Raw genomic sequence first — 20,532 nt, forward strand, 5'->3', positions numbered from 1 at the left:
AAGGGGGGAAAAGAGCACAGAGCACAGAGTATTCTTTAGCTGGCTGTCTTCAAATCCTGACAGCTGTTCTCAAGATGATTTTCCTTTTGAACTCCACCAAATGAGAGAAGTATTTAGGTACTATGTAAACAGCAACTAATTTCATCTTGGAGAGACAGCTCTGACTGCCAGGGCTTGGTCCATACCACCTTTGGCAGATTCATGGCCCCTTCCTTGGTCCTCTTCATTTTGATAAAGCCAGATGTCAAATTTCCAGCAAATGGTAGTCAAGTGTCTTTTTCAATAAAGAAAGTTTATTATGACAGTTTTTTGACCAATAGAAATACTATGTCTTAAGGAAGAGGCTATTATTTTCTCATTTTGTAGAGGTAACTAGAAGGCTTGAGGCAACCAGGAGGGATGAGGGCTAGATGATTTAGAAGGTATGAAGATAAATAAAGTTAGTTTGTATGCAAAATAAGTTTTAAATATCCCTGAGTTAGGGGCTCTGCTTCTGGTCACATCCCATGTGGGAACTAAGCTAGGACGACTTCTCCACTCCCAAGGAAGAATCAGAGTCCTGTCCGACCCCAGTTCAGTGTTCTTGCTAGTGGTTGGCTTTGGTGCAGCCCTCAAATAAATCCTCAGTAGGCACAGAATCCACCAGGAGTTTGAAGAATGAGAATCAATTCCCCACCATTCACCTGGATGTCTTTGTAGGAGGTATTGTGAGTGGTCACGTTAAAGTAGACTTTGTCCTTGAAAGCCAGATAGGCCACTCCAATGGAGTCGACAGATTTTACTTTGCTCAGGGAGAAGAGAGGTTTCCGACCCTTCCGGTAATAAAGGCTGAGGCTGAGCACCTCAGAAAAGTAGCCCTTCAGGGAGATGAGATAAAACCCATCACAGTTGATGATGATTGAGTTGTCTTGCACCTTCATAGTTTCATCACTGCCTGGAGATGTGATGATGCAACCTGTGTCATTCCCACACTCTAAGGAAGGAAGGGCAAGGAGAAAAAAAAAAGAATGATTTTTTAGCACAGTACTGGCCAACAACCTTCTAATATGCCTAAAACCATGTGAAGAGAATATGATAGGGTAAGATTTTGAAAAGAATAAAAGAGACCATTGTGTTTCCACATGAGGGTTGGAGTCTGCTTCACCTGAAGAGTGGAAAAAAAGGCAAAGCTAATACTAGTGGCCAAGAGGATTTCAGAATGGGGTTGGGAGGCACAAACTAAGAGGTTAGAGCAATTGGCAGTGGTCACAACAGACCAGTGGCAGGAAATAGAACTTCAAAGTTTCCCTGATTTTTCAAAACAAGGAGGTGTTGCCACTTCAGTGCTTCCTTCCTTTTTCAATGGATAGACGAGGGCAAAGGGTAGCAGGAGTGCCCCCTGCCCAGGCCCTAAACACCACCTTTACACAAAATAATTTCTCTTAACACTGCCCTATCCTCTGTCCACCTGACTGTGAAATGTTAATTTACCACATGAACAAGGCATTGGATTTATCAACAGCATTTACTACTGATCTTTGCTAGCAGTCACTTAAGCTCAGTAATCCTGTTATGCCCAAAATGTCTGTGGGCTAAGTTTTGCTCAGTAAGATGCAGGTGGAAGAGTTTAATAACACAGACCTGCTTCTATATTTTACTGTTTTATTTCTAGTTTTTCCTGCAAAGTGCTTTGGAAGGAGTTACTTCCACAGGAGAAAGAAGATAATGGATGAGGACACAGATTGATAGCTTTGGGTAGCTTTGTGTAGGGCCATTCCAAGTGTAAGGCAAAAATACTAAATTTCTTTTATTTCTTCCTCAGTCACAATATCATCCTGAATGGCCAAGCAACCACATCTCAGATCTGCCGGAGTCCAGCTCCAGCAGGTCCAGGGTTCCCCTGAAGGATGGACGGTGTTGGCACAAATGAGATGGGATTAGGCAAATGGGGAAGGGAATGAGAGAGCCACGAGGTTCTTTCCGATCAGCAGGCAGGCATCTCTGCACTGCTGGCTGGCATCTCTGCACTTCAGTCAGGCATCTCTGCTCTGAGAGTCAGCCTTATTTATTGAAAAAAATGTATGGGGCACAAAACAGAAGTGGTAATGGTCTTAGACAATGATTTCTGATAACAAATTTTTTGCTATGTAAAAATTTCCCAGAACATAGATTGGTCGGAGACTCATGTATAACCTTTATCAATAGTAATTGAAGTAGGTGACTAGATACTTATCACTTGGGGAAGGAAAGGATCTTTAGCATTCAAATACAAGACATTTTTTAGCATAGCAAAGGCAAAAGTTAGTTCTTTTGTGAGCAGGAGTCAATTAGCCTGTTTTCCAGGGGAAGAAAAACATTTCCTCAGGAAATGTAACATTTGCTCCTATAATCATAAAAGAAGAAATTCCTATAACAAGTTTTTACACTAAGTACAATTCAGATATTTTTAGAAGGCAAGTCACTCCTAGTATCAGTCAGTCAGGCACCTTGGGGGTCGGTGCTCAAGCAGAAATTGAGTGGGGGTTGAGTGGGTGTAGATGCCCATCACCATCTGACCGTGGAAAGCCTTGCAAACCTGCTTCTATTTCAGAAATGGCTCCCAGCACAGACCTACTACTTTGGTCCATTTCCCTTAGTCATAGGAAAGAATAGTCTCCACTCTTGGGCACAATTCAGGTAATTCTTGCTTTATATGAGGCCCAGGTGGCATACTTTGAATTGAAATTGAGGACCAATTTTGGAGGTCAAGATATACTTTCCTTCAGGCTCAGAAGAACTTAATAAACAAATGAATATCCATATAGAAACCAATGGTGATTGTCCTAATATTAATCATGGATCCAAATAATGCTCTCCTGATAGTTAAAGGATCACCTTGCCTTCATATCTGGGACCTCCCCACCTCTCATTAAGACAGAATCTTGTCTTATAATCAATTTAGTGGGAAATGATATGTCAGAAAGTCATCTTTGTGAGAGTAAAGCCTTAGTTTTCTTACCTAAAAAAATGAAAATAATTCTTACTCAGAGGGTTCCTGAGAGGCATATAAAGTGATTAAGACAGTGACAAGCACATAATTTGGTAACTAGTTACTCCCTTTTCTTTTTTATACATTTTCTTTGTCCCTAATGAAAACAGCATGCAGGCTCTAACAACTGCAGGATTTCATACTTACCAAGGATAGGGAGAGACCTGTTTTCTGAAAGAATTTAAGACACTAGAAAGAAGATTCTTTTAAAAGCATGAATCAGACGCATGTGGGTGGCTCAGTCAGTTAAGCTTCTAACTCTTGATTTCAGCTCAAGTCATGATCTCACACTTTGTGTCACTGTGCCCCACGCAGAGCTCCATGCTGACAGTGTGGAGCATGTTTGGGATTCTCTGTCTTCCTCTCTCTCTGCCCTTCCCCTACTCAGTCTTTCTCTCAGAATGAATGGATAAACAATAAAGAAGAAAGAAAGAAAAGAAGAAAGAAAGAAAGAAAGAAAGAAAGAAAGAAAGAAAGAAAGAAAGAAAGAAAGAAAGAAAGAAAGGAAGGAAGGAAGGAAGGAAGGAAGGAAGGAAGGAAGGAAGGAAGGAAAAGAAAGGAAAGAAAGAGAGAAAGAGAAAGAGAGAAAGAGAGAAAGAAAGAATAAAAACATGAGTCAATTGAACAATACTTACTGGTAAATTGTACTTTGATACTTTGAGTTGGAGGATACTGAGGTGGCACCTGATGGAGGAAAAAGGGTATATTTTTAGGGGGAAAAAGTGAACAAATGAAATTGACAAGTCATATCCTATGAAGCAGAAATGTAGGAGCTTAGAAGGAATGACTTGACAAGAGACCATTTTTTCTATGAAGATTAGACCCAGACTTGTACCTGCTCTCTTGCTTTTCTATAACATCTCCTCAGATGAGCCAGGAGTATTCTGTCATGCAAGCATCTAAGATCTGTCCTCATCTCTGCAAAACCCATCTCTAGTATATTGTTTTTGGCTCTCTGAGCCCCACATTCCCATTTTGGATAACAAAGCATTTAATAGTCATCTTGAGAAATCCATTCAGTCACAGAGATCCCTTCATGCAGAAGGCTGTGACCAATCAATCTACCATGGTCACAAACTCCCAGAATGTACTGGGAGTGAATTCTGGAAGTTTCCTGGCTACTTGTTCTTTCACTGCCACACAGGAAGGAGTAAGATTGTCCTGTCTTCAGTTCATGCGGGCCATAGAAACTGGCCTAATCCTTCAGAATTCAGTAGATTTGAGTGCATATATTTCTAACATGGGCTCTTCCTCTTTTGTTTAATGGCTTAAAAAACCTAACTTGAACCAAGAGAGTACTCAACAGCAAGAGAGAGGTAAAATAATGAAGAAAGGAAGCCTGAATAAATAAAATGTCTATAGTAATATTATGGTTAAAAGAATAAAGCAGTTCAATATGGAGCATCTCCAAAATCCAAGAAGTGAAAAAAAAAGAGTGGGGAAAAATAATGTATAAAACATATTACCATGCATGTTAAAAAATATTAATAATGTTTATCTGGGCATTGAATATATCTGAAGGAATGCTCAGAAAACAGGTCATTAATATTGCTTCTGGAAAATGGAATTGGAAGCCTGAGGTCAGGAATGGAGTGACGCTTACTTTTCACGGTCTACTTTTTTTTATATTTTTAAAAATTTTGTACCATGCCTGTGTTACCTGCTTAAAAAAAAAAAAACAAAAACAAAAACAAAAAGCACCACCTATTGCTCCTGCCAGGAACAACATCTCTTCTCACATGATTTTTGGCAAGACATACTGCTCAAAGGCATGGGGAGGGATTTGTTTCCATGCCCTGGAGTGTGGATTCCCTGCTTCCCACTCTCCTGGCACAGTAGTGGCTGCAGTCAGATGGTTTCCACTGTTGACTGCCCACACACATGAGGAATTCCCAACTTCCCTTATAAGTCATATCACAAACTTTACCGAGCTGAAACCAACAGGCAGTGGAGGAAGAATGAAGAGCCTTTCTGAGGCCTGCCAGTGGTAAGCACATGGACAGACATGTTGACTTGGGCGATTTGAGAGTCTATAGTTCCCTCCCCTCCGTAAACTGTGACTGCTAAATTAGTATCCTGTGTGCTTAAGGCAATGTTCTGGAAGAGGGCTTCTCAAAAGGCATATTACATTATTACCATAATCCCCCGACTAAATAAATGCCCTCACTGCTCTCTAGCTGGTCAGTCCTAGCATGAGTGGCCACATTATTAAAATCAGAAGCAGCCCATGGAAGAGCACAGAGCACAAGACTCAGCATGCAGCAACCTTGGTTTTAATGTCAGTGGGGCAAATATGTTGTCATCCCAATCAAGTTTCATAACTTCCCTAGAAGTCAGTTTTTTCATCATTAAAAATTACCAGAAGATCACAGGCCTTTATTCCAGGATTAACTGTCCATGATTTGGATTTTAAAAGTTGCAGTGCTAAGTCAATTTTAATAAAAGAGAAAAACACAAAGGCTCTTCGTCCAAATTTATATCAAAAGCCCTTATGACTTAATTATTTGGCTGACTCTGCAAAAGTTCCAAAAGCTCCTTGCAGATCAAAGGAAATTCTGAATATTTTGAAGTACCCCGATGAAGTAGGGGTAGTTGTAGCCAAGAGGACATTCTCTGAGACTGAAATGCTGAGAGACAACAAGGAAAGCACACGTGGCTTCCTCTCTAGGGCAGATCTAACAGAACTCCAGACTCTGGTTTCCTGTTTCCTGTTTCTTCTCCTGAAGATTGACTAGTATTAGACATTTACATATTCTCAGAAGTTTTCTTCTTGGCATCAATACCATCAAGTCTAAGCAATGTTGTAAAATAAAGTAAAATGTTCATTCTTTCCTCTTCTTCTGTGCCCTTCCACTTTTCCCTTCATCCTCCATATTTGATTACCTCACACTACCCCATTTCCCTGAAATACCTTCCCAACAGACTCTCCATGGCCTGGCTCCAACCTCCTTGTCAAGCTTACTTGCCACACATATCCTTTCCATGTCTTATGCCCTAGCTAACTGTTTTCTCTACTCTTTTTGCCCTTGACTAGATCCTGGTAGGATGAGACAGAGAGCACAGGCTTGGAAGTCAGATTCAGTTCAAATTGTGACTTATCTAGCTTTGCGAATTTGGAGATATTATATACTGTTTCTGAGCATTAGTTTTCATCTGTATGAAAATGTGGCATAATATTGCTATTGGAATGTTCCAGATCACTGCAGAGTTTAAATAAGATAACGTGAAAGCACCCAGCAGTCAGCCTGACAAGCATTTAAAAATTACCTGCCTCCTTTGTTCTCTCTGCCAAGAATGTCTCTCCATCTGTGTCCATCCATCAAAATATCACTACCTTCAAGGCCTAAATCAGGTCCCTCCCTGATTTTTGGCTTCTGCACTTGTACAGTGAGTATTTAAAGTCCCTCTATTCACATGGATATTTATAGTAGCATTGTTCATTATTGTCAAAGCTTGGAAGCAGCTAAGATGTTCTTCAGTAAGTGAATGGATAAACAAACTGTGGTATATCCAGATATTGGACTCTCAGTGCTGAAAAGAAATAAGTTATGAAGCCATGAAAAGACATGGAGGAATCTTAAATGCATATTACTAAATGAAAGAAACCAATCTGAAAAGGCTACATACTGTATGATTCTAAATATAGAACATTCTGAAAAAAACAAAACTATAGAGTCAGTTAAAGATCAGTGGTTACCAGGAATTAGGGAGGAGGGGGAGATGAATAGGTAGAGTACAAAAGTTTTAGAGTAGTAAAACTATTCTGTATGATACTGTAATGGTGGTTACATGCCATTATTCATTTGCTAAAATCCATAGGATGTACAAAACCAAGAGTGGATTTTAATGTAAAAAACAAAATAAAGCAAAACTCTCTATTGACTTCCATTCTACCACCACTGGATATAAGTCTCATCTTCTCTACAAGACTATTTAGCTGTATGACCTTGGTAAATAGTACTAACTTGCTGATTTCAGTTTTTTCATCTATAAAATGGAAATAATAAAATCTATATTTTAGAGTGAAAGAAGATCAAATAATATAATATGTGTGAATTTTCAGCACATGGCCTGGAATATTCTTGGAGTCAACAAATGTCAGCTATTATTCTTGGATGCACATGGAAGACAAGATCCATGCCATGTTCTTAATTTATTCAGCACAACATTACTCAAGCCTTATATATGAATATGAAATGAAGGAATTAATAAAATAATGAATAAAGACTATCAAAATCCTGAAATATTAGCTCTCTGGCTTTTCTGTAACCCAAAGAAATGGTACAAAAGGATTTGGGCTTCATGAGAAAGATTACCAAAAACAATCAGAAAATATTTATTTTACCCACATGCAAACAAACCTGGTCTTTTTTTAATGTCAAGAAAAGCAAAATCCTCAGATCCTCCCCAGAACTAAAGGAAAAGGGAAACCATCAAAGGTCCCAGAGAGCTTCCAGGTAAGAACAAGCTATAGAATAAAACTTCTTTAATCTGGAAAGTCTGAAGGGCCCACATCATTCTCAAAGGTGAAATGCAAACTCATGTAGGTCAAGCATATTGGAAAAAGTATAGTCCTGATGTTTGAATGAAGGGGTCTCAGAAGCATGAATATAAAGGAAATTATTTCCTTGATGCAAAGAAGAAATGTTTGTTCTACTGAATTATTTGGTAGTTGATTAAATAATATGATTGTCATATTATTTGGTAGTTTCAAACAGCATCAATAATTACTGAGTATCTGCTGTGTGGCAGGCATTCAGTTCAGCTCTGGGAACACAAAGGAATAGAGCACATAATTCTTATTTTTGACAAATTTATATCCCAGTTGAAGAAATAAAACCCTCCTTCTACATAAAACCTTTGGAAAAAGTCAATAGACAGTGTATGTGATAAAGTTTCAGAGAACCGAAATATCACTGCAGGCTTTGGCAGCTCAAAAAGGAAAGACTTGAACAGAAGCCTTGAAAGAGAGAAAGGGACCAGATAAGCAAAAGACATTCTAAGGAAGAAAGGTCTAGAAATGAGACCATTCTTGGTATTCAAGAAAAAGAATAAAAATTTATTAAGAACTTGCCATTTATTAAGAACATGCCATGCATTAAGTTATTCTTTCTCAGAATCATTACCTCATTTGCTGCTCAAAATAAGCCTATTAAGTATGAATAATAATAACTTATGTTTTGCAGATAGGAAAATGAGAATCAGTGCTCTTAAGAACTTGCTCATGAATAAACAGGTATTAACTTGAATTTAGTTGAACTCCAGTCCCTGATAATAACTTTTCACTTTATCCTATACTATCTTAAGAGTAAAAAACAACACTAAAAAAAAAAGCTATGGAAATATTTGTCTGAGGTTCCAAGATTAATTTGATTTGTTTTCATCATCAATACTAATGAGGAATACAATATTAGATTTTAGATGGTTATCAAAATATTCAGCTATCTCTAAAATATCCAGAAGTTCTCCATAAAAAAACTCTTCAGAAAATTCTACAAGGTTGTCTGGATTATACAGGTTGGCAAAACCTTTAGCTAGGCTCTGATTAGGTACAATTGTCCTGGCATGGAGCAGCAGGCCCATGAACAAGTATAAAGTAGAGAGCAAGCAAGTGCTACAACAGAATTAGGTCCTTTCCTGGCTTCTCTTAGCATCTTGAGCACTGAGCTGTCCAAGAACATGGATGGGACATGTCTGATAGCTAGAGTTTACCTAGTAGTCTGTACCAAGTTCCCAAAAACGTGCTGCTTCTTTCAAGGGCTAATCTTTGGAGAGTATGTTTCTAATTCTGACTCACTGGGAAGTGGCAGGAGGCTGCAACCTTTATATGCATTTGTCGTTTGTCCTGGAGAGGGACATCTATGGCAGGAGGGAATGATACTCATCAAATACAAAATCAGGAAGTGGGCTCCATACTCAACTATGTGGGCCTTGTCCTTCCTCACTTGATATCAGGCCACAGTGTCAGGATCCTATGTGGGAGTGCACTGGGGTGTGAATCAGTGTTGGATGGTGGGGAAACAGATCTGTAAGGGGGACTCCCTTGTTCACCATGCCATCTCCACTGGGATGTGAACCTCTCCTTCCTCCACCTTGGGCTGCATGTCAATAGAGAAGACCTAAGAGTTCATGAAAGCACAACCTCACAAGCTGTCAAAGTATGTCACAAGGAGCCTCTGAAAAGAAAGATGGAATTTTCCATATTTAACTAATTACAGTAGACTGGGGAGGTAGACTCTCATCCTGCTGAATGTGTGTGTGCACTCATTGGAAACAGCCTCCTCTGATCAGGGAGGTTCATGAGCCCACTCAGAGAAAGGAATGGGAAGAATGGGCAAAAACGGGTACTTTGGCCAGGGAGGCTTGTGTATTCATAAAACTGTATCCCCAAAGGTACACTTCTTAGAGATGAAGATGGGTGGCTCTGAAAACCTCTTAGAATAAAGAGTGTTTTGTGGGGGATTTTAAGATTCCAGAGAAATCCCAAGAGAATGGGTGATTAAGAAGACGTTTGAGCAGATCTTTTCTACACAATAAATCCCTCTGCTTTAATAAAAGCAGTGGGCCTCCTCCCCAAGAGGCCCCCTCTGATGCTTAGTGAACAATCAAAAATCTCTCTAGTGTTCTTTGTGCAGTGAAGCTCTTAGCCTCATTAGCATGAGCCTAAGTAATCCTCAAGCATATTCTACTGTAAGCTGGGATTGGTGACTGATAAAAATCATCTGTGGGTTGATCATGGTGGTGACAATGTCATTTTATTCTTTTTTATTGTTTTTCATTTTAAGTTTCTTTATTTTGAGAGACAGAGAATGCACACACAAGCAGAGGGGAAGGGCAGAGAGAGACGGTGAGAGAAAATCCCAAGCAGGATCCACTCTTAGCATGGAGCCCAAGGTGGGGCTTGATCTCACAACTTTGAGATCATGACCTGAGACAATGACAATGACATTTTAAACTAAAGCCTTTCCTATTAGGTATAAAGATAGGTAGGTAGGTAGGTAGGTAGGTAGGTAGGTAGGTAGGTAGGTAGACAGACAGAAGCATACGCATAGGCATAGATATAGATAGTGGAATATTATGCAACCATAAGAAGGATGAGATCTTGCCATTTATAACAATATAGATGGATATAGAAGGTACAATCCTAAGTGGAGTAAACCAAAGACAAATACCATATGCTTTTGCTCATATAAGGAATCTAAAAAACAAAACAAATAAAGAAAGAAAAGCAGAATCAGATCTATAAATACAGAGAACAATTGATGGATATGGGAGGGTTCAGAACAATGGGTGAAGGGGAGTGGGAGCTAGGGACTTCCAGTTACGGAATGAATGCGTCGTAGGAGTAAAAAGTACAGCAAGGTATGGAGATAGGTGGTGAACATAGTAAATGCATAGAGAAGTTGAATCACTCTGTTGTACATCTGAAACTAATGTAACATTTTATGTCAACAATACTCAAAAAGTTTTTTAAAAATCTAAGGCCTATTTGTAGCAAAGTGGATGGACCTCGAGGGTGTCATGCTAAGCGAAATAAGTCAGGCAGAGAAGGATAGATACCATATGTTTGCACTCATAGGTCTAACAGGAAAACAGGAGAAACCTAATGGAGGACCAGGGGGAGGGGAAGAGGGAAAGAGAGTTGGGGAGAGAGAGAGATGCAAAACTTGAGAGACCATTGAATACTGAAAATGAACCGAGAGTTGAAGGGGGAGGGGAAGAGGAGGGGGTGGTGGTAATGGAGGAGGGCATTTGTGGGGAAGAGCACTGGGTGTTGTATGGAAACCAATTTGACAATAAACTATTTAAAAAAATAAATAAAATAAAGTTTTAAAAACAAAGAAAAATAAAAATCTAAGGCCTATCTTTTAATGAATAAAAGAGAAATAAAGCACCTAATGCAAAAGAAAAGTACGCTCACTTTATAATCCCAGTCAAGGAATCAGATTTTGCAGCAGGTAGATAACTTTCTTGAAGCTTTTTACTGAAGTTTCTCACTGTGCCCTATATGGTTACCTAACACGTCTCACACACTGTGTTATTGCTTCTTGAACCATCTTGTTTCCCCACTGTGTTGGAAACTCAGCAAAGAAGACCATATCTCACTCACCACTGTTTCCTCAGTGTCTGACAGTAAGTAATAACCCATTAGATATTGTTAAACAAGTAAATGGATAAGTGGTTGGTCGTGGTTTGAATAGTGTCCCCTACCCCCTTCACATCCATCTGGAAGCTCAGTATTTGACATTTGGAAATAGGGCCTTTGCAGATGTAATTAGTTAAGTTAACATGGGAACAGCTAGATTAGGGTGGGTCCTACATCCAATATGACTGGTGTCCACAAAACAAAAGGAGAGGACACAGCGGTACACACATGGAGATGGGGAGGCAAAGAAGGAGGCAGAGCTTGGGTTAACGCAACTACAAGCCAAGGAAGATGAAGGATTCCCAGGAGTCACCAGAAGCCAGAAAGAGGCAAGGATTGATTCTTCTCTACAGCCTTCAGAGGAAGCATGGCCCTGGCAACACTTTGATTTTGAACTTCTACCCTCCAGCACTGTGACAGAATATATGTATGCTGTTTTAAGACACCCACTTTAGGGGGCACCTGGGTGGCTCAGTTGGTTAAGCTTCTGACTTTGGCTCAGGTCATGATCTCATGGTTTGTGGGTTCGAGCCCAGCTTTGGGCTTTGTGCTGATAGCTCAGAGCCTGGAGCCTACTTTGGATTCTGTGTCCCTCTCTCTCTGTCCCTCCCCCACTCATGCTGTGTCTCTCTTTCTCAAAAATAAATAAACATTAATTTTTTTTAAAGACACCCAATTTATGGTAGTGCATTATGGCAGCTCTAAAAAACTAACACATGATTGAATAGATAGTTACAAGTAGTGGACAAATCACACTTTCACATCAGAGTCTGATGGAATTAGAAAGGCCTTTATGTAGTCTAATCTCCTTATAATTTAAAAAAATAATAATAATAATAAAAGAGAGAAAATAAGGCTTAGAGTAAAGATGAGCTAGTACCCAAATTGAGGTTCCCTTTCTCATCTATGAATATACCACACATGCAATATTCCATCTTATAAAAATAACCTATGAGGTATTATGCAACTTTTAAAGCTTCATTGATCATGTTATCTATGTTCACATAAATAGATTTAACTCTTTTTTGAAAAACAGTCTTCTGGGGCGTCTGGGTGGCTCAGTCAGTTGAATGTCCGACTTCAGCTCAGGTCATGATCTCATGGATCATGGGTTCAAGACTGACAGCTCAGAGCCTGGAGTCAGCTTCGGATTCTGTGTCTCTTTTTTCTTTCTGCCCCTCCCCTGTTCATGCTCTGTCTCTCTCTGTCTCTCAAAAATAAATAAATGTAAAAAAAAATTTTTTTAAAGAATCTTCCTCCACGATACTAGGTCATAAATCTTTCCCTCAAATTTTCCTCAAAAACTACTAATATCAGAAAAGGAAAAAACTTTTAAAACAGCCAGACAAAATTTTTAAAGCTGAGAGCCATGGTGTCTTAGCCAAGTGTAATAGAGACAGGACTAGAATTTAGACCTAGTCTTAGTTTCTAACCCTGACTTTTCTATGTAAACCTAGGCAGGTCTGTCATGCCTTAAATATTTTCATTGGAAAACTGGACACAAATATGTGTCTCGCTGCCTCCAATGTGGTAGTGATTTGGCGAAGACAAAAGTATGGAAATGATCTGCAAAAACAAGGGGCTGGTATTGCAAATAACAGCAGGAGCAATAACCCTCAGTTATCCCCCCTAAAAGATGTTGGGGTTCCCAATCTTCATTGTGCCATATACAGGGCCAGGTTAAGAACTTTGGGGGAGTTTGGGGTGCCTGGGTGGCTCAGTTGGTTGAGCTTCCAGCTTCGGCTCAGGTCATGATCTCACGGTTCGTGGGTTCGAGCCCCACATCGGGCTCTGTGCTGACAGCTCAGAGCCTGGAGCCTGTCTTCAGATTCTGTGTCTCTCTCTCTCTGACCCTCCCCTGCTCATGCTGTCTCTCTTTCTCTCAAAAATAAATTTTAAAAAACCATTAAAAAAAAAAGAACCTTGGGGGATTTTGAGGCTAAAACACTAAGCACCCAACACATGAGTATTTAAAATGTATTTTATATGTAAAAATATATTTATAAATTTATAAAATTCATAAAATATTTTATAGATGTAAAATATAAAAAATTATAAATATATTTATAAATATATTTTATATACATCTAACTGTAAAGTATGTGTTTTACAACTTATTTACAACCAAGCAGGTTTTTATATTTGCCCTTAATGACTATTTTGCTGCTTGCTTTTATTTTTTGTGACACTGTCATCTTCATCCAGATTTTTGATGATTTCTCTGGCTTCCTAGACCCGTGCCGGAGCTATACCTAAGGAAAGCCCAGCCCTGAGGGTACATCATATAAACTCACTGGACCTTCACTTCCCACATATACAGTACAACATTTAGGGAATGAAGGAAGCATTACTATCATATGTAATGCTTATAATATTAGTCTTGGGAAAATTAAGGTTGAGTCTATTGTCCATTTTTCTATCAGTCAGAGTATGTTCTTGGAGTTCACATGTTATCAAAGCGAGATAAATTTATACAAATTAATAAGCCACCTAAGGTACATTTTAGAATGAAACGTCTGCTGAAAGCCATTTTTAATTATGCCAGTCATACCCCCAATGTTTCCAGTATTGTGAAAAAGATGACATAATTTTCTACCCTATTTGGCAACCACGTCATTGGAGAATTGGATAAAATATATCCATCCAACTGGGGGGAGATGGAAGAGGCCAAGTTCTAAGTGTATCATTTTAGATCCCTGAACCATGTTCAGACACTAACCCTGTAACACTGTTATCCCTCCATAAATTCTCCCCTTTGCTCTTCCTTTCTTCTCTAAAACAGTCATGGGCTCTCACTTAGAAATCTATGTTCAAAAATGCTAAAATTATTACAAGGGTTTCGGGGCTTGTTTTTATTCCTAAGAATTATAGTATCAATGTCAAGGTTCACAAGGCTGAGGTTAACCTTAACTATGATATGCTTTCTGAGATTTGAGTCATGGGATGTGTGTGCATATGTATCCATGCCACAAAGTAAACATTTTAGTGGTCCTGTGCTTATGGAAGCATGTTCATGAATAATGATAGTAATCATCATCATCATCATCATCATCTCAGCATTTACAAAGCTCTGTAACACAACATATGCTTCTCAAAATAACGAAATTCTGATTTTGGAAATGATTAAACTGATGCTCTGGGAATTTTACAGAATTTACCCAGAGTCATGCAGTTAAAAGGCTGGACTGAACAGTCATCTAGTTCCTGGTCCAGCATGCTGTCCCTGTATACCAACAGCTCCTCCAAAATTTTGAGATGTTTTATAATTTCATATAAGGGAGTGTTTTGATTCCTTCATTTGAAAAGATATGGATATCAAAAGTATGGGTGGCTACAAACACACAAGCTCTAGGTGTTGGGACCATCTATTTCACCTGGGACTGGGAAGTAACCTTTCTACTATGTAGTTCAGTTGTTTCTTTTCATTCACCAAATATAACATAAAAACAACATTGTACATGGCTTCTCTAACCTAGATGTCTCCAGAAGATTAATGTTCATTTTTCATGAAGAATCCCTGAAAAGGGTGGGAAGCTGCAGTTTCTGTAAGAGTGAAAGACATAAAAGTAATTGCAAGGGAAATTACTAAAAAGGAATTGCACCGGAGGAGGGTGGAAAATGGCAGTTTCTGTAAGAGTGAAGTGCACAAAAGTAATTGCAAGAGGAATTACTAAATAGGAATTGCATTAAAAGAACTAGAATTGGAAGGGCAGGATGATCAGCCCTGGGCAAGGCTGGGTCTAGTTGGTGCTAGTAGCTAGGGGCTGACATCAGAGAAAAGGAACCGGGAAATTATATTCTTGGGTGTATATCAAGAGCCAGCCCTTCTGCTAATTTCCCAGATTTCTTGTGTGTGTGTATATATGTTTGTTTCTATATCTGTATATGCATGTGGCATTTTCCAGTATGATCTTGGTCCAAATTACTCTGTCCTACTTTGAATATGTGGGTGAGAACATATATCTAAAATTTTCACTTAGAAAATATCATCACTGTGAAAATAGTGACCAATGTTAGGCCCCCAGGTACTGTTCATCCTCTTACACATGGATCAGCACTTAGCTTCTTGAGAAATAGGCTCTTTAAAAATAAATCAGTAAGTCTGAGAATGGTTAGTTTTACTGTGGTGCCCCCTAGTGCCATATGAGATTTCGTTCACTTTCTGTATTTGCCAGTAAGTCAGGCCACAGAAGAGAAGTGAAATTTGGAGAAGCAACAATTGTAGTAACTTTTCCTGTATTTTCTTTTGCAAATTAATGAATAAAGTGTGCTCCCTTAGCACGAGTGACAAGACCCTTGTGATCTGCCCCCACCTAAGTTTTCAGCCTCATCTGCCACCATTCCCTGTGAACACTTAACTTCAATCATTCTCAACAAGAAAAGCCTTCTGCCCCTGCCCAACACCATCTCCCTTGTCCATTTAAAGAATTTCCCCTTTATTCTAATATCAGCTGAAGCATTACCTGCTCCCCGAGCTTCTACCAGCTATGAGTTCTGGACTTTTATCTCTAAATAGACTATGTCTAATGCCTGCTCAAAATCCAAAGATTCTATATGTTTTTATCAGTACTGCCCCTAAGAACCTGAAAATACTTAATAACAAATCAGTTCAATACTTCAGATGTTTCTTTTTAATTTTCACAGAATTTTTTATGAAATGCAAGCTCAGTTGTATCAGTAGTCACTTATTTGCATGTTACTAAAAAAAGAATGTCTAAAAACGTGTTAGGTTGCATGGGGAGGCGTTTAAATTGAGCTAATCTGAGACAAGATTTTTCAAGAAAAAACATCTCTTTTTCTTCCTAAATGATACAAATAAAAGTCCAAGTTACAGCCTGACATTTCATCAAGAAACCATGAATTCTAATCCTGGGCATTGCTGGTACAGAAGAGGCCAACTCACTTAACAGGTACCTCCACTTCTGTTCTTCCCAGCAGTAAACATGGTAAGAATGTCAACCTTGCACCATGGAGTTTGCTGAAGAATTATCAGTGGTTCAGTCATTTCAGTGCCAGACTCTTGATTTCAGCTCATGTCCAGATCTCAGAGTCATTAGACCAAACTCCGCGTCAGACTCCACTGAGCATAGAGACTCCTTAAGATGGTCTGTCTCCCCCTTTCTCTGCCCCTTCCCTGCTCAAGTATGTGCTTACCCATGTGTGTGCTCTCACTCTCTCTTTCTCTCTCTCAAAACAAAATTATCACTAAAAGCCCTCATCTATATCAAGTGCTATAGTAAAGGTGCTACAAATCTTGGAAGAGCCCCAGCCTCAGAAGCCCAGAGGCACATGGATATAATTTACATAAACTCCATGCATCGGTCAGCTTTTTTCTGCCATTGTTCCCAGCTGAAACTACAGATATGTCTGGGAGCCTGACATTTTAAACAGTAGTCCCAATAAGTATCTAAAAATGTATATTGGCTTTAGTGACAGAAACACTCAATTTTTTAACTTGTATCATGAATATACTTCTAAGGCATCCACTTCTTTCTCCTTTCGAAATAAGGCATTTAGGTAACCCATATTAGGTTAGCTAGTAGGTGCATGATGTATGAATAAGTACAAATTACAAATATGTGTGCACATTCCATTTCTCCCAGTCCCTTCTTAAGAGGCATAAATCATAAGCTTAGACACAAGAATCTGTTCACTTATATTTTATATTTCTCCAATTCTCATACCCATTCTATAAATATGTATATGAACTGCATACTCACAGGATATTGAGCTGAAAGAGATCTTTCTGTTCATGTGATCCAACTGCCTTGTGTTAGAATGAGTAAATCAAGGCCCAAAGAGGGAAGTTACAGAAGGAGTGGGTAAGATCTATCTTTTTTTCTCATATCTCAAAAGTTCAAACTTCTGCTTTTCATGTAAGTAAATAAAACTTGACAGACTGGTGAGAGAACAAAAGGTTATTAAATAAACTCGAAGAGAAAGTCCAGTGTCAAGTGAAGTTTAATAGCTAAATCTGTATTGTTTATAGAGCTCTACATGTAGGCAGTTATTTTATGGAGCTCAAAGTTAAATCTAGGAAATTAAGAAAAATCATGATTATTTTCCAAATATGTTTTCCCACAATAAAAGAGATCCAGTTTAACTGAATGAATGATCAGCATTTCCGCTCAGTTTCACCCTTTAAACATATCACTGGAATATCATGTGGTTGTTTCTTGTTTTTTATTTTATTTTAGTGAGAGAGGTTGTGTGAGCAGGGGAGAGGGGCAGAGAGAGGGAGAGGGAGAGGGAGAGGATCTTATGTAGGCTCCATGCTCAGCACGGAGGCCAATATGGGGCTTGACCCCATGATCCTGGGATCATGACCTAAGCCTAAATCAAGAGTTGGACACTCAACTGACTGAGTCACTCAGGCGCCCCTGGAATATCATGTTTTATAAAAGTAAGGGTTTGATTTATATCACCACCAACCCCATCCTTCAACTGATAACAATCCTATCAATAACAATCCTATCAATGAGTTTAGGAAGGCTGCGAGTCTATGTCCCTTTTTCAAGAGCTACCCTTCTCTGTCTCTGTCTCTGTCTCTCCCTCTTACATGCACACTCACATACTCACACACACTGCCACCACAACCATTTGATACAGGGAGGATACACATGACCCATCTATGCTATTCTTCCCCCTAATAGACTAAATGAGATTAAATGTAAGGATCCATTATGTCCTACAATAGTACAAGAAATTGTGTTAGCTAAGACAGTCTAGTTAAGACATAAGAAAAAAATGAAAAATAATGTCAAGTGAAGAAATCCAAATATCTGTGCCAAAAAAATTCTCTATTCTGAATGTATGAGAGCACATTTCTTGAGAAAATAGCTCTAACATACCTCCTATGTCTTTGCTTCCATTTCTGTGCCAAGACCAGAGAAAGCTAATTCTCTCCCAGAGATTGGCTCACTGTGAATTCTAGCATCCTGGAAACACATGCTTAGGTTTCCTTCCAAGCTCTGTCCACAGAGTCACTGGGTGGCTTGCCAGAGAAGACCCTTCTCCTTCTCAGAATCTCCTAACTTTTGACAGTCCAGGGTGGCCCGGCCACCAACTGGCTATAGATCTGTTTCACCTTTTCCTCTCTCCTGCTCAGAGCCCTGGTGCAATTGTGAGCCTTGACTGGGCCATCTGTCTTGTCTTTTTATCATCCCACAGTGTAAGGAAATATGTAACACTGTGGTTGTTTGAAAAGCACTTTCAGGGCTCCCAGACCTGGTGAATACAGCTCAGCTGTTCTATTTTTGGTCATTCTCTTTGTTTTCTTCTCAGAAAAGCCTAATTCCGGTCTGTGTTTTAGGCATCCTGCCATGGACACGTTGCTCCTCCCCCGGCCCTCCCCTCTAATCGCCTACTCTAATATCACCCAAGGGGCTCTGCACCAAGAAGGGAATGTGTGGCAGGATCAAGAGAGGACTGGAATCTTGTACTCACTGGTCTGCAGACCCGACAAGACACCAGCCATGCTTCTGGAATTTAGGAACACGAGCCCTCTCTGCAGTATAGTGATCACAACTGCACTCCTGCTGGCCTCTGTGCACCAAAAACCCCTACTTCCTGTAGACAAAGACAAGCCCAGGCATTGGCTAGGACTCTGCTTATCTTATCCTGATCTACTTTAAGGGACCAAGTCTCTGACATAGCCATCATAAATGAAAGTTCCTACTGTCTTACCTTTCCCAGGGAGACACTTTTCTAGCCTAAAGCAACCTGCCAAGGAACCAAGAATGGCCAGACTAGTCCCAGCAAGGGTCCATGGGATGACTATACATTGATTTCCCTTTCAGTGGAATCTCCTGCAGTCAAAAGCATCCTTACAGACCTAATAATGTTTGTAGATATAAACAAGTAAATTTTTAAAATAATGGAAAAGGGACCAGAAAAAAGAGAAGGAAAAGGGGAAAGAATATCTTAGAAAGATGGTCACCCGCTACACAGTGCATTGGACAAAGTGGGAAAAAGACAAAGTGAAGTCTGTAGGTTATGACTGGCAAAGAACAGCTGAAAAACAATCTCTGATTAGGTTGTTGGGGTCAGTATTGGCCTGGTGTGCATCTGCACGTGAATATGCACATCTGTGCCCTTAAAATACACAGGTTAGCTATTTAAAGGAACTTAATATTGGTACCTTCAGCATTCTTCAAAAACAAATCACCTATGGGGTTTATGAACACAGTGGAAAGGGGGAACTGGTCCCTTGCTTATTTCCTTTTCATATCAATCCCCTGATCAGAGGCTTACTAGCGGAATGGGTAAAGCAAGTATAGCAGTGACTCCACGCTTCAAAGCAACAGCTCATAAAGGAATGCCAAGATTCTTGCACTGGGAAGAAAAGAAGAATCCATAAGTAGCGCCCTTGCCCTACCTCCACTGTGCCCCACCACTGCCACTACTGAAAAGAAGGAAGGAAGAGAAAGGAGGGTGTTTGACCACACTTTACAATCACTGAGGGGCAGGTAGGGGGGCTATCAAGAATTTTGACATCAGACTATTTCCAAAGGACCTTGTAGCTGCTGGGCTACCATCAGCTCAAGCTGGAGGGAACAGAGGGCCTGGTGGAGCATCTTACCTGGGAGGCATAGAAGTGCAGGCAGATGTAGGTGAAACACAGGAGCAGCCCCAGGCCTTGGATTACAGCCGCCACCAGCAATAGCCTGTTGCTCTGGAATCTTCGCCCTGCTATGTTTCCCGCATTCTCGTCCAGGGGTTGGACCCCCTCCATCTTCACAATCTGGATGCAAGGGAGCAAAGGGGAGACTGAGGGAGGACTGAGCTCTTCCCCACAAAGAAGGAGGGGAAGGGAAAACCAAGCTTATCAGTCAGAAAATACAGGGAGGTCCTGGGACCAGAGATAAGAGGCAATTGAAAGAGCAGAGTGCACTCTCTCAGTTTTAACACTGCAGCTTCTGCAGGCAGGCGGGGGAACTTCTTTGTGACTAATCTGAATTTCCCCTTTACTTTCTTTCTTTTTTTTCTCTGGGCTAACAGGGAGTTGTTTTTGTGGCATTCCAGTTCTGATTTGAGTGACTGCGAAATGACAGTCATAAAAGTGTGCTAATTTCTTAATTTCTCATTGCACCAGTAACCAAATTGTGGGTCACTTGATAGAGATAAAAATCATCATCCGTTGATGGAGGAGTTCCTCTATTCCTTCCCTGAGATGTCTGAATCATAGAAGAGATTTAAGGAAAATGCTGGACTTAATTTCTCATTTGCACTTTATTAGATAATCAAGCATTGAACCATTGTACAAATACATATATATATGTGTACATAACATATATATATGTATATATATATGCATATATATATATACATATATATATATATATAAAGCACACACAGACCATTCTTTAAGTGGGAGAGA

General features: G+C 39.7%; 1 protein-coding gene across 1 annotated transcript; it reads right to left on the reverse strand.

Moving 5' to 3' along the window:
• Positions 1-222: 222 nt before the first annotated feature.
• Positions 223-20,210, reverse strand: TNFSF4 (TNF superfamily member 4). The gene is made up of 3 exons (XM_029933073.1): positions 19,735-20,210; positions 3,643-3,691; positions 223-973 (listed from the first exon to the last, which is right to left on the reverse strand). Exons 1-3 carry the CDS (start codon positions 19,885-19,887, stop codon positions 624-626), a joined length of 552 nt encoding a protein of 183 aa, XP_029788933.1. The 5' UTR covers positions 19,888-20,210; the 3' UTR covers positions 223-623.
• Between the last annotated feature and the right edge of the window lie 322 nt (positions 20,211-20,532).

Source organism: Suricata suricatta, chromosome 3, assembly GCF_006229205.1.
Source record: "Suricata suricatta isolate VVHF042 chromosome 3, meerkat_22Aug2017_6uvM2_HiC, whole genome shotgun sequence".
NCBI lineage: Eukaryota > Metazoa > Chordata > Mammalia > Carnivora > Herpestidae > Suricata > Suricata suricatta.